At 36.0% G+C, this 12,555-nt stretch overlaps 1 protein-coding gene across 12 annotated transcripts in view; it reads left to right on the top strand.

Moving 5' to 3' along the window:
- The window catches only part of FANCM (FA complementation group M), an 87,656-nt gene that overhangs the window by 18,198 nt on the left and 56,903 nt on the right, over positions 1-12,555 (top strand). For all 12 annotated transcript variants that reach the window (XR_014261122.1, XM_082452013.1, XM_082452012.1 and 9 more), the window contains 3 exons: positions 1,950-2,134; positions 8,205-8,411; positions 9,940-10,153. Coding sequence is in view for 11 of the 12 variants with exons in the window: in XM_082452013.1 (XP_082308139.1) it covers positions 1,950-2,134; positions 8,205-8,411; positions 9,940-10,153 (606 nt within the window). In the remaining variant the exon portion in view is untranslated. The remainder of the gene's footprint in view (positions 1-1,949; positions 2,135-8,204; positions 8,412-9,939; positions 10,154-12,555) is intronic.

The raw sequence follows: 12,555 nt of genomic DNA, 5'->3' as shown, positions 1-12,555 counted from the left end.
TAGGCCATGTCAGGACTTTGGATTTTATTCTGTGAATGCTTGTGATTTGTGAAACTATTACAGAGGCATTCGGAGCAGCAGAGTGATGTGATCTGACTTATATTTTTAAAAGATCACTCTTGTAGACGTTGGCCAATTAGGAGGCTATTGTAATAGTCTAAGATGATAACAGATGATGATAGCTTATACCAAGATAGTAATACCAAGCAGCAAGGTGGTTCTGAGAAGTGGTTATAGACTCTAGATATATTTTGAAGTTGGAGCCAACAGTGTTTATCGATGGATTGGACATAGAGTATGAGAAAAAAAATCATAAGTGTAGGAGTATGTGTGTGTGTGTGTGTGTGTGTGTGTGTGTGTGTGTGTGTTTGCAGATGATATATACGAACAAAGAGAAAACTAACAACATGGAGAAGAAAGAGCAAACATATTAGGATGCTTTTGAGACATCTAAGTTGAGATGTGTAGGCAATGGATAAGTGAATCTGGGTCTCAGAAGAATGGTCTGGGATATTTTTATCTATTTACATATATATAAATAAATTTTAGAGTTATCAGCATAAAGGCAATATTTAAAGTTTAGAGAATGGATGTGATCATATCACCAGGAATACAGTTTAGGGACAAAGGGCCGGGAATTAGTCCTGCAGAATACCAACATTTAGAGTTCAGAGGGGAAAATGCCACAAAGGAGATTGAGAAAGAAACCAGACAAGTGAATTATCAGAGATGCTGAGGGAAGAGACTATTTCAGTAGGAAGGAGTGGATTGTGTTAAATACTACTGAGAGATGTGGTCAGATGAACTAAAAAGCATCCACTGAGTTTGGCAATATAAAGTTATTGATGACTTTGGTAGAGCAACTTTAATGGAATGAAGATAGAAAGGCAGGCTGCGGGCTGTTGAAGGAGATAGGCTTTGCACTGAAAGTAGCTATTGATCTGCAGTTGGTCAGATGTAGAGTCTTGATGCTATGCTGATTCAAAGGAGGTTTATCTGGAATAATTTTCCTTGCAACAGCAGCTGCTTCTTTTTCCTCATGTATTAGACATTAACTTCATATGTATTAAGTCATTTAATTCATAAGGTTGTTATGAAGACTAAATGAGTTCATATATAAAACGCTTAATGTAGTCTCTGGCACACACATGATGATTAACATAATATAAATCATGTTTAAGAAAGAAGGATTGTCAAAGTCCCATGCAAGGTTAAAAAACAAAAGAAAGCAAATAACAAAAAACTCCACACAACTTGCAATTATTAACCAATTGCTATATGCAAGTCTACATACTTTATATTTACTGTTTCATTTAATCATCACCTCAATGCATTTTAGATATTAAGAAACTAAAGTTTAAAGAGATTAAATGGCTACCATGGTCACACATCGCCCAGAGACTAAGTGGTCCAGCCTCAAAGTCATGTTTTTATTTATGCATTCTACTCCTCCCAAGCACAGAGACATGGGGAGCAGCTTTGTGATTGACTGTTGGGTATATTCTTCAGTTTCCTTGGAGAATTTGAACATATCAATAATTCGGGGACAGAATACCAATGGCCTGGATTAAGACAGTGCCTTTAGTGAGCAGAAAGGAAAGGGAAGACATACAAAATCAGTGAGAGCTCTGCAGTCCTGTGCTTCTGATTTAGAAGGTAAAGGGGAATAACAGGCGTCATGCATGAATTGAAGGACTGGTCAAAAGGTAATTTTTATTTGGTTTGTTTAGGTTTTTATTTTATGACAGCCAATGAGAGATAAGGAGCCAGATTTATTAAGATGACTAGAAAAGGTAGGAGGAAAACCAGCAAAGTTGTTTAAGATGCCTTAAATTATTTTTTTGAAAGAATTGTCACTCACTAGTATATAGTTTCAGGTTTGTCTTTTGAATTAGTTCTCATCTAAATGCTTTTATAAAAGTTGTAATTAAAGTATTTTTGTTATATAGCTCAAAAGACATCTGACAAGAAATGTGATGAGACCAGAGTTATGATCTTCTCTTCATTTCGAGATAGTGTTCAAGAAATTGCAGAAATGCTTTTACAGCATCAGCCAATTATTAGAGTAATGACTTTTGTTGGCCATGCCTCAGGGAAAAGCATGAAGGGTTTTACCCAGAAGGAGCAACTGGAGGTAATTATTTTTGGAGATGATGAATATAAAAGTAAAATTGATTAGCTTTGCACTTATGCCTTTTTTTGTTTTAACTCACTGGTCAGTTGGCTACATCTTAAAGATAGTTTTGTAGTAAATGTATAAATAAAACTAGGCATATTTTGAAAGACCAAAAAAAAGTGGGTTTTATTGGGATTTTGAAATGTTGTTTTAAAAGTATAATGGTTAAGCAGAAAGGCTCTGGATTCATATTATGTAGGTTGGAATCCTGGTTCTTCCACTTATAAGTTTCTTTACTTCCTGTGCCTCAGTTTTCCTTATCTGTAAACATACCCTGTAGAGCTATTGTAAGCATTAAATGAAATCGTACTGTAGAGCCTTCAAGAAATGTTTACTATTTATTTATCTTAAGTCACTTTAGTTATTTATTCCAAACAAATAATAAGCTTACACTTTTTTCTGTTATCTAAAAATCTTAACTTAAAAATATGGTCAGAGGAAACCATGGTGGTATTTAAGGTAGCTGTATGCTCTGAATATTGGTCATAAATTTTTGAGTGCTATGATGTTTTTGGGGAAATTTTAGACTATAGATTTTTATAAGCTGTATACAGGGTTTTTCAGGTTAGCTATAGGTCTACACTTGAGTAGCCTCTGACAGTTAGGTATGTCTTTAATGTCTAATTCATTTTGAAAGATCCTGTCTTGATTCTGTCAACATTAATAGATGAAGACTCCTATTATTAAATACTTCTTATACCAGTCCCCACTGTACTCAAAAGAGTCTGTTTAAGCAAACTGGATCTGGTGGAGAGAGTCTAGGAGGTTTTCCTGAGTCTGAATGTAACACTTTTCCCTATCTCAAGTCTAATAAGTACTCTAAAGGGTTCAGGCATCTAGTGGGTGATTATTATAGATTTTATTGACTTTGTCTTTTACTCACTTTTATCAATAATATTTTTTTTTAAATAAATTTATTTATTTATCTATTTTAAATTTATTTTTGGCTGCATTGGGTCTTCGTTGCTGTGCGCGGGCTTTCTCTAGCTGCGGCGAGTGGGGGCCACTCTTTGTTGTGGTGCGCGGGCTTCTCATCGCGGTGGCTTCTCTCGTTGCAGAGCACGGGCTCTAGGTGCGCCGGCCTCAGTAGTTGTGGCATGCAGGCTCAGTAGTTGTGGCTCGCGGGCTCTAGAGCGCAGGCTCAGTAGTTGTGGCGCATGGGCTTACTTGCTCCGCGGCATGTGGGATCTTCCCGGACCAGGGCTCGAACCCGTGCCCCCTGCATTGGCAGGCAGATGCTTAACCACTGCGCCACCAGGGAAGTCCCGATCAATAATATTTTTATGTAGGCCAGGGTAATCCTGGTAAACAATCCTTTTTATTACTCCTATACATAATTGCTTTCATAACAGCAGTTTTATTCTGAAATAAGCTTTCAAGCAAATAGTTGTAATTGAATTATTCATTTATCTAGAAACAAGTGATGAAGTCACAGAGGAAGTTGGGGGCCAGATTGTTTAGGACCTTACATTTCCATTTTAATGACTTTGGCTTTTACTCTGAGTAAGGTTAGAAGAAGACCTTGGAGAATTTGGAGCAGAGGAGGGTCATGTCCTGATTGATATTTTAAAAGAATCACACTGGCTGCTGTCTTAAGAATAAACTATAGGGGCTAAGGGTGGAAATAGGAAGACCAATTGGAAGACTTATTACAATAATTCAAGCTAAAGATGATGGTGGCTTGGACTAAGGTGGTAGCAGGTTGTGAGAAATGATTGGATTCTGGATATATTTTGAAGGTCAAGCTGACAGGACTTGTTGACAGATTAGAGCAGGATATGAGATAAAGGAGTGTGAAGGCTGACTCCAAGGTGTTTGGCCTGAGCAACTGAAAAGAGTGGCTATTAACTAAGGTGGATAAGACTGCAGGAAAGGCAAGTTTTGTAGAGAATATTAGCTTGGTTTTGGACAAATTAACTTTGGCATGCCTATGAGATTAGTGGTTTTCAAACTGTCAAAACTGATGGAGGACCAGTTTATTTCCATTCAATACGTCAATGGATGTATTGGATGTACATTCAATACATCCACTGTCGGTGCTCCCAAGCCTTGGTGCCTCGTGGATTTATGCATGTGACAGTGAAAATAAATGAAAACACCGTGAGATGGAACCTAAGAAGAACGGCCTGCAGGTATTGAGGCAGGGCAGTGGGCTCATCTGCCTGCGGCCGAGGCGCCGGGTTTGAGGATGCCCGGCAGCTTGTCAGAGCTTTGAACATTACAACAAAAATGAATTACTAGAAAAATAAGCTTAATGAAAAACAAAGTTCATGTCTAAATTTTTTTTTTTTTTTTTTTAGAGTCAACAGATGGGGAATGCTCTGTCAAGTTTCTAAACTCTTTCTCTTAGTTTTTGTAGTCTTGTCAGCTGGTAGTAAACAGTTTGTGAACCAGTAACGGCACCAGTAATAAATACTTCATGTATTGTACTTTGAGTTACACTGTTTTAAACATCAAGTAGCGATGTTAAGTAAACAATTGAATATATGTCTTGACTTCATGGGTTCATGGAAATATATATTTGGGAAGCATCATCATGTAGATGAGACTGGATTGAATGAAGACAGAGAAGATGTCCAAAGACTGAGTCCTGGGGAATCAGAATAAGTGGCTAGTGAAATAGGAGAAAGACCAGGAGAGTGTGGTATCTCCTGGAGGAGGAAGTGATTAAATGTATAAATGCTGCTGGTGGGTCATATAAGATGATAACTGGGAATTGACTATTGGAATAAGAGAGGAGAAGGCAAATGACCTTGAAAAGAACATTTTCAGTGGAATGGTGGGACAAGCCACCATTAAGAAGAGCCGGAGATAGCAAGTACACAAGTCTTTCAAGGATTATTACTAAAAGGAGCACAGAGATGGAAGTAGTTTTTTGCTTGTTTGTTTTATGTTGAGATACATAATAGTATGCTTGTATGCTGATAGGAATGACCAGTTGAGAAAGAAAAATTGATGATAGAGCAGAGAGAAGAGTATTGCTGGAATGATCTTTGAGTAGTTAAGGGAAAAGGATGGGATCTAGTATAAAACTATGGGGGGTGACCTCAGTTAAGAACACGGATAGTTTGTCCAAAACAATAGGAGGGGAAGGTAAACTATGCAGGCACAGGTAGAGGTGGGTGTGTAGATGTGGCAGTGATACCTTGCGGAAGGTCTTTTTTGATTGCTCAGTTTTTGTCATGTCACCAACTGAGAGTGAGGATGGGGAGGAAATGTTGGAAGTTTGGTGAGAGAGGAGTGAGGAGGAGAATGGGGAGAGTGAATGGATTAGGGAAATATAAGATGATTTTCAGATAGCACTAAGGGCTCACTCAAGGTGAGATATTATGAGTTTAAAGTGTAACCAGTCAGCATGGTTGGTGTTTTCCTTCAGCCACATTCAACTGTGTAAATACAGACCTGGTGGAAAGTGGGATATAATCAGTGTTGCAGTTTAGTTAGGAAAATGGAGGAGAGAGAAGCAAGGGAGTGGGTTGTAAGCTAGAGTGTAGTGTAAACAGCAAAAAAAAGGTAGGATCAGTAGATTATAAGTCCTGTGGAAGTTACTTAATCACTTATTCCTGTCTTTGATTAATTAAACAACTTCTGGTTCATATTTATTTTTCAAACTCTAGGGAAATTAATATCAATCCTAGGCAAATAAATAAGAATTTAGCTTATACCTGCTTCTAAAAAGAAAGTTCTTTGACATCCTTTATTAATTTATTAATTATTTATATTAAAGAATTATTTTTTTTACAACTCTAGCTCTGTGGGCTTTTTTTTTTTTTTTTTTTTGATCTGGACAAAAAGGACATCTGTTTTAAGTTACATACAGGTAATGTTAGGTCAGTCTTTCCTTGGCTTAATGTCATTACAGATTCCAAAGGGAAATGAATTATTCTTAACTTTTAATTATGACCATTGGTTCTCCCTGTATTCTGTTTTTCCATATTGAAGGAAAACTCTTTGACTAGTGTTACTGGAAAGGTTTCTAAGAGGATTTAACATGATAAATTTATATTTATTATCCTACTTTTAAAGTGGTTGTTTTAAACAAAAGAACTAGCTTAAGGATTAAGACAATAGGTTTTTAGAGTCAGAGAGACCTAGGTTTAAATGCTGATGATTATTATTACTTATAGAATAGTAGAATGTTTGAGCTTGAAACGACTTTATGGTCTTTTGTCATGGGTCCATAGCTATGTCTATACTTTGATAGAGTTCATATTTCCTTTTTGTGTATACTCCCCTAATATTTTCTCCTGAAATTTACTTTTTAGATATGAGGTCTGATAACTGTCCTTCATACTAGCCATTTTGTTCAGGCATTCTTACATTTTAATAGGCATTTATAAAGATATTAGTCAAAAGCATGACTGATTCCTCTGGAATACCATCATTTAATTTTTGTTTCTATTCTCTATCTATCTATTGACCATGATCTTATTTAATTACCACCACTACTACTATTCCACCATCCATAAACCTGCAACACTGATGTGGGTGTATATATGTGTGTGTGTGTGTGTATGTAAATGAGGAAACAGGCTCAGAGCAGTTGAGAACTAAGTTTATAAGGCTTAAGGAAACTTTTCAAAATATTTGTTGACTTTTTCATTAACTCATTGTTATGCTAATGTAGTTTCGTTAACTTGATCAGAGAGAAATCCTGGTGAAGGGGAGAAAAAAAATTTTTCCTCTACCCTTACCGAGTTCTTAGCTGAGACCTCTGTAATAAAAGATTAACAAGAGAAAAACAAACAGAAGCTTATTAACATGTATACCTCATGTATGCATAGGAGATACTGAGGGAAAAATGAGTAACTCCCTGAAGTGGCTTAGAATACAGATTTAAATATCATCTTATGGGGAAAGAGAAGGGGGGGTGCACAGGGGAGAGTAAATGATTTTTAGGGAAGATGAATGGAGCCCTAAAAGAAAAGATGGGAGGTATGATAGTTTGTGATAAAGTGTGTCTGGATGTAGTGTGGACTTTCAGTGTCTTGTTGAGTCAATTTTCCCTGGTTGATGAAACTCCTGGGGAGGGGTTTATGACAATTGAGTTCCTTCTGGAGGATCTGCTTTTAGACAGATAAGGGGAGTTCAGAGAAAGCCTCTCCCTGCATTTGCTGTTTTTTGAGTGCCTATAGCTCAAAATAATCAATATACCAAAGCAGCATAGGTTGGGGCAGCATGTTCTAAACTCCTACAGTCATATTTTGGGGTGGCATATTCTGCTACCCTTCACTGGAATGACAGTATAAAAGGTAAAATATGAATTCTATTTTTTTAATTAAAAAAATTTTTTTATTGAAGTGTAGTTGATTTACAATGTTGTGTTAATTGCTGCTTAGAGCAAGGTGATTCAGTTATATATATATATATGCATTCCTTTTTTATATATTCTTTTCCATTATGGTTTATCCTAGGATACTGAATATAGTTCTCTGTGCTATACTGTAGGACCTTGTTGTTTATCCATTCTACATATAAAAGCTTACGTCTGCTAACCCAGCCTCCCACTCCATCCCTCCCCCAACCCCCTCCCCCTTGGCAATCACCAGTCTGTTCTCTATGTCCCTCATTCTGTTTCTATTTACAATACGAATTCTAGAAGTAATAAAACAATCTTACTTTAACAATAGTTTAATTATTAAACTTACTATTATTGTTAAATTTACTAACAATAAATTTAGGTCTAAGACATGATAAATAACAGTAATTGCTCTGGGCCACTTATCTGCTTTACACCCCTTTTAGTGATGCTAAAAATAGTATCTGTGGTTTCTCATTCATGTGTAAATTGTTAGCAAAACCTTTTGGAATCATAACCGTTATTAAAGCAAAGAAATTGGGACTGCCCTTTGCATTTTACCACAATGTCTTTTGGCTTATATTGCCATTTTGCCGCTTCTTTTCCTATTCGATAGTACTTTGGGTGCTGATTTTGAATCTGATTTCAGGGACAAATGGAAAAAGTATGCTTTGATCTACAATTCTCTTATACTTGAATCTAGTTATTTTTAAATCATTTTAATTTTAGGTAGTGAAACAATTTCGTAGTGGTGGTTACAATACATTGGTTTCTACTTGTGTTGGTGAAGAAGGTTTGGATATAGGAGAAGTTGATCTTATAATATGTTTTGATGCCCAGAAGAGCCCAATTCGTCTTGTGCAACGAATGGGTAGAACTGGCCGCAAACGTCAAGGCAGGATTGTTGTTATCCTTGCTGAAGGACGAGAAGAACGGGTAAGTAGACTTGTGGAAATGTAATTTGACAATTGAAATTTGAGAAACAGAGCCTAAAGACAAGTATCAATCTGGTAACATTCAAGGTCCAAACAATCTGTAGGTAATTGTGATCGATTTCTGTTTTCCTTTGTATTAGATTCTGCCTGTTCTTTTCTTGTAATTAGGAGAATTTTTGACTGGATTCAGTCTTAATATTTTTATCCATATAAAGAAACATATTTTTGTACTTCAGTGTTATTAATTTTGAGACACATAGATACAAAAATCAATATGTATTACTTTGTGTTACTATTTCCCTGTGCTTCTAAGACCTGCTTTTTTGTGTTTAGTTGTTTTTTGTTTTTTAACTACAGTGAGCTGAGAATGGTTTTTTTTATATTTTAAAGAATTACCTAAATCAATCAACCAACCAACCAACCGACAAGAATATGCACCAGGGATAATGTGTAGCCTGCAAAGCCTAAAATATTTACTTTCTGGCCCTTTATGGAAAAGTTTGCTGATGCCTATTCTAAGTGATAAGGGACTTGAATGATATTCATACTTTGTTGTAATCTTGGGTGACAGGTCTTCCTAAATACGATGTTGTATCAATACATAATATTATTTTGTGTATGTACACTGAAGTATTAACTTTTGTAACTGAGTGGGACTATTTCTGTGGCTAAGTAAATAGTTTGACATTAAAGATTTTCTCATTAATTGTGATAGTTTAAAAAAATTGATTTAAAATGTTTTATAAACCCTTTAAAAATCATCCTGAAAAATGAATTTTTTTCCCCCAATACTTTTCATGTGATTATAGCATATTCTTATGTAACATCCAGTTTATCTATAAAATGATTCCAACAAATGAAATGTCTGGCAGCTTTTGAAAGTCTATGTATTATCACTGAGTGGAATTGGATTCTAACTAATTGTATTACCTTAGGCAACTCACTTAATGTGAGTTGCCTTAAGTGAGTTGTTAGTTGTTAGTTTAGATATCAGGTGTTAGTTTTCCTATCTGTTAAGTAGTCATAATGGCCCACATTTGGTGAGTAGCTACTCTGTGCTGGACAGTGTTGCAAATGTTTCAAATGCATTATTTTGTTTAAATCCTGTCAACAACCCTATAAGGGCAGTACGAGTGCTTTTCTTGTTGTATACAGTAAAGAAAATTGACACGTAGAGAGATGAAGTAACAAGCTGAAATAAGAGAATAGTATTTTTTTAAAAAGCAATTTACACTTATATATAAACATCAGCCTTAATCAAAAATAGCAAGATACTAAAAAAAAGACAGATTTCCTTTGTACAATAGTTACTAAGTTAAGCTTTTATAATAATGAATTTTGAAATGATTTTCATCAAGAGTTAATTAAATAGGCTTCAAATTTAAGACAACAGATATTCCATTCTTCACGTATTTAAGTGGATCAGAGTTTACTGTTTAGAATAAACTCAGACTAATATAATAACTGCTTGTCGTGGCTTGGTGATTATTATAGAAATAATGTGATTTGATGTTTATTTGTTTTTGCAGACTTATAATCAAAGTCAGTGCAACAAAAGAAGTATTTATAAAGCTATTTCAGGTAATAGGCAGGTCCTTCATTTTTACCAAGGAAGTCCACGAATGGTTCCTGATGGAATCAATCCACAGTTACATAAGATGTTCATCACGCATGGTATCTATGAACCAGAGAAGCCTTCTCGGAACTTGCAGCGAAAGTCATCTATCTTTTCCTATAGGAAGGGTAAATAAAATTTTTCACATTTGAGACATGCATTTGTTTTCCTCTTGTTCATTAGCAGGTCATATATTGATATTTTTCTTCTATGAGAAACTCAACATACATTCTAGGATGTTATAGATGTTCACTTTGAGAAGGATAAGAGATGATTAATGAGGCAAAGGGAAGGAGACACTGGCAGTACAGAATGAAAGAAACTCAGTGTTGGGAAAATTAAAAATATCTTACCAGCCCAGAGAATCCTCTTTACAAATTGTGGAAAAGAAAGAAAATAGTTTTATTATTGAATAAGCATTAAGCCAATTACAATGTGCATTGTAAGCAATCCACTGAGATAATACAAAGACAGAAAGAAATTCTACCCTATTCATCCAAGCAGTCACAGTCCTTTACATCATTTTCTTAAGATTAACAGTAACTTGTCCTCATATAAGAGGACAGCACCATTTGCTGTATGTTCTTTCATAGTTCATTCCAAATTCACCTGGTAATTGAGGTAGCCATTTGTGTTAGCTAGTTGCCTTTATCCAAAGAAATAAAACTTCTCTGTCTCTATGACAAGCAGATAAGCACAGCTCAGAGAAAGGTGCCAAGGCTAAACTCTGCAGGTGTATGGGAGATAGGGACACTATCTTCCTTGATGTTTACATTTCAAAGAGATGGCTCCTAGGTCCTTAAGAAAATCATTTCTGGTTGGAAAGCTGGCTAGAGGCTTGCTTTGCCTTTACAACGATTTGCATAAATATCAAAGGGTTAAATAAAGGATTTAGGAACATTAGGTATCTCTGGAATTGCTCCCAGAAAAAGGGAGGGGGAATTGTTTATTTCCGTCTCTGCAAAGGAGAAAATTTTCTTTCTTTCTTTTTTAAAAAATATTTATTTATTTATTTATTTGGCTGCACAGGGTCTTAGTTGTGGCATGTGGGATCTTTTGTTGCGGTGTGCAGGCTTCTCTCTAGTTGTGGCATGCAGGCTCTAGAGCACACGGGCTCAGTAGTTGCGGTGTGCAGGCTTAGTTGCCCTGCGGCATGTGGGATCTTAGTTCCCCAACCAGGGATCGAACCCGCATCCCCTGCATTGGAAGGTGGATTCTTAACCACTGGACCATCAGTGAAATCCACCCCCCCCCTTTTTTTTTTCAATTTACTGTTACACCAGATAGTGGTGAAGTTAGATTAAGTTGTTGGTGATATTGAGTCAGTAAGAAAAAAATTACTTTGGTGCCAGGGAGCATAGTAATGAGAGTGCTAGCTTAAGAACTGCAGAGATTTTGGTGATATCAAGAAAATATCTGGAACTATTAGCACTATAAAAATGAGAAACAAAAACTTTTTTTTTTTAAATTTTACTTAATCTTTAAGGTAAGCTTTTAAAGAATCATAAAATCATGTAGTTATATTCTAAGATTTGGAAGAAACCTTAGGGGTCATCTGGTCCAATTACTTACCAAGGTAGGGATGTTTTCTGTAGCATTCTTGTTAAATGTATATCCAGCCTCAACTTGAACATCTTTGTTAATGGAAATTGTATTCTTTTATGAGGGTTCATTCCATTGTTGAATAGTCCATATAGAAGAAGTCCCTCTGTTGAAAAAAAAATTCTGGCTTTGTACCTTTTGCTCATTGATTTAGTTTTGGCTTTGCCAACTGAAATAAAATGCACAATGTAAAAGTTGAGAATTATGTTTTTATTTGGGGTATTACTGAGGACTATAGCCCGGGAAGGCAGCCTCTCAGACAGCTCTGAGGGACTGTTCCAAAGAGGTATAGGAGGAGCCAGGATATGTAGGAGTTTTTGCTGAAAAAACCCCTAGTAGTCGAGCATCAAAAGATTACTGCTAATCACAAAAAACAGATGTCTCAAGTTAATGATTTTAGTGCTTTTTTATGTATGGGAAGATGCAAGAGTTTGGGCTCATTAAAATTATACCTTTGATATACATCTTAACTATCTGGGGCCAGTATCCTGTTTTTCTCCATGCTGAAACCCCCTTGGGGGCAGCTGCAGTGGCTGATGGCTTGATGGCCGCATCATCCTTTGTTTACTGAAATGGCAGGCGACTTTCTTTGCCAACAGCTTCTAGACGCAAAGAGTGGATTTGATCTTTGGTTTACGTAGGTGGCAGTTCTTTATATATTTGAAGACAGTACCTCTCAGGTTTGTTCAACTGATTTCTACTGGTTTTCATTACCATGAAGTTGCAAAGTTCTTTCCCTCCTAGGCACCTGCTTTGGACTCACTCACTTAAATTTGTTAATGTTCTTTCCCTTAACTCAGAGCCATTAATCAGTGCTTTTTGGATATGCCTATTAAACCTAATGCAAATCCACTTAATAGGAATATACCTGTCATTTTACAAGACTTCGCTAAATTTTGGGTTACAATGAAAAGATAGTATGTATTTT

Source organism: Balaenoptera physalus (genome assembly GCF_965194825.1).
Source record: "Balaenoptera physalus genome assembly, chromosome: 2".
In the NCBI taxonomy this organism is placed as follows: domain Eukaryota; kingdom Metazoa; phylum Chordata; class Mammalia; order Artiodactyla; family Balaenopteridae; genus Balaenoptera; species Balaenoptera physalus.
Note: the sequence above shows the minus strand (reverse complement) of the source record. Positions and strands in the feature narration are given on the sequence as shown.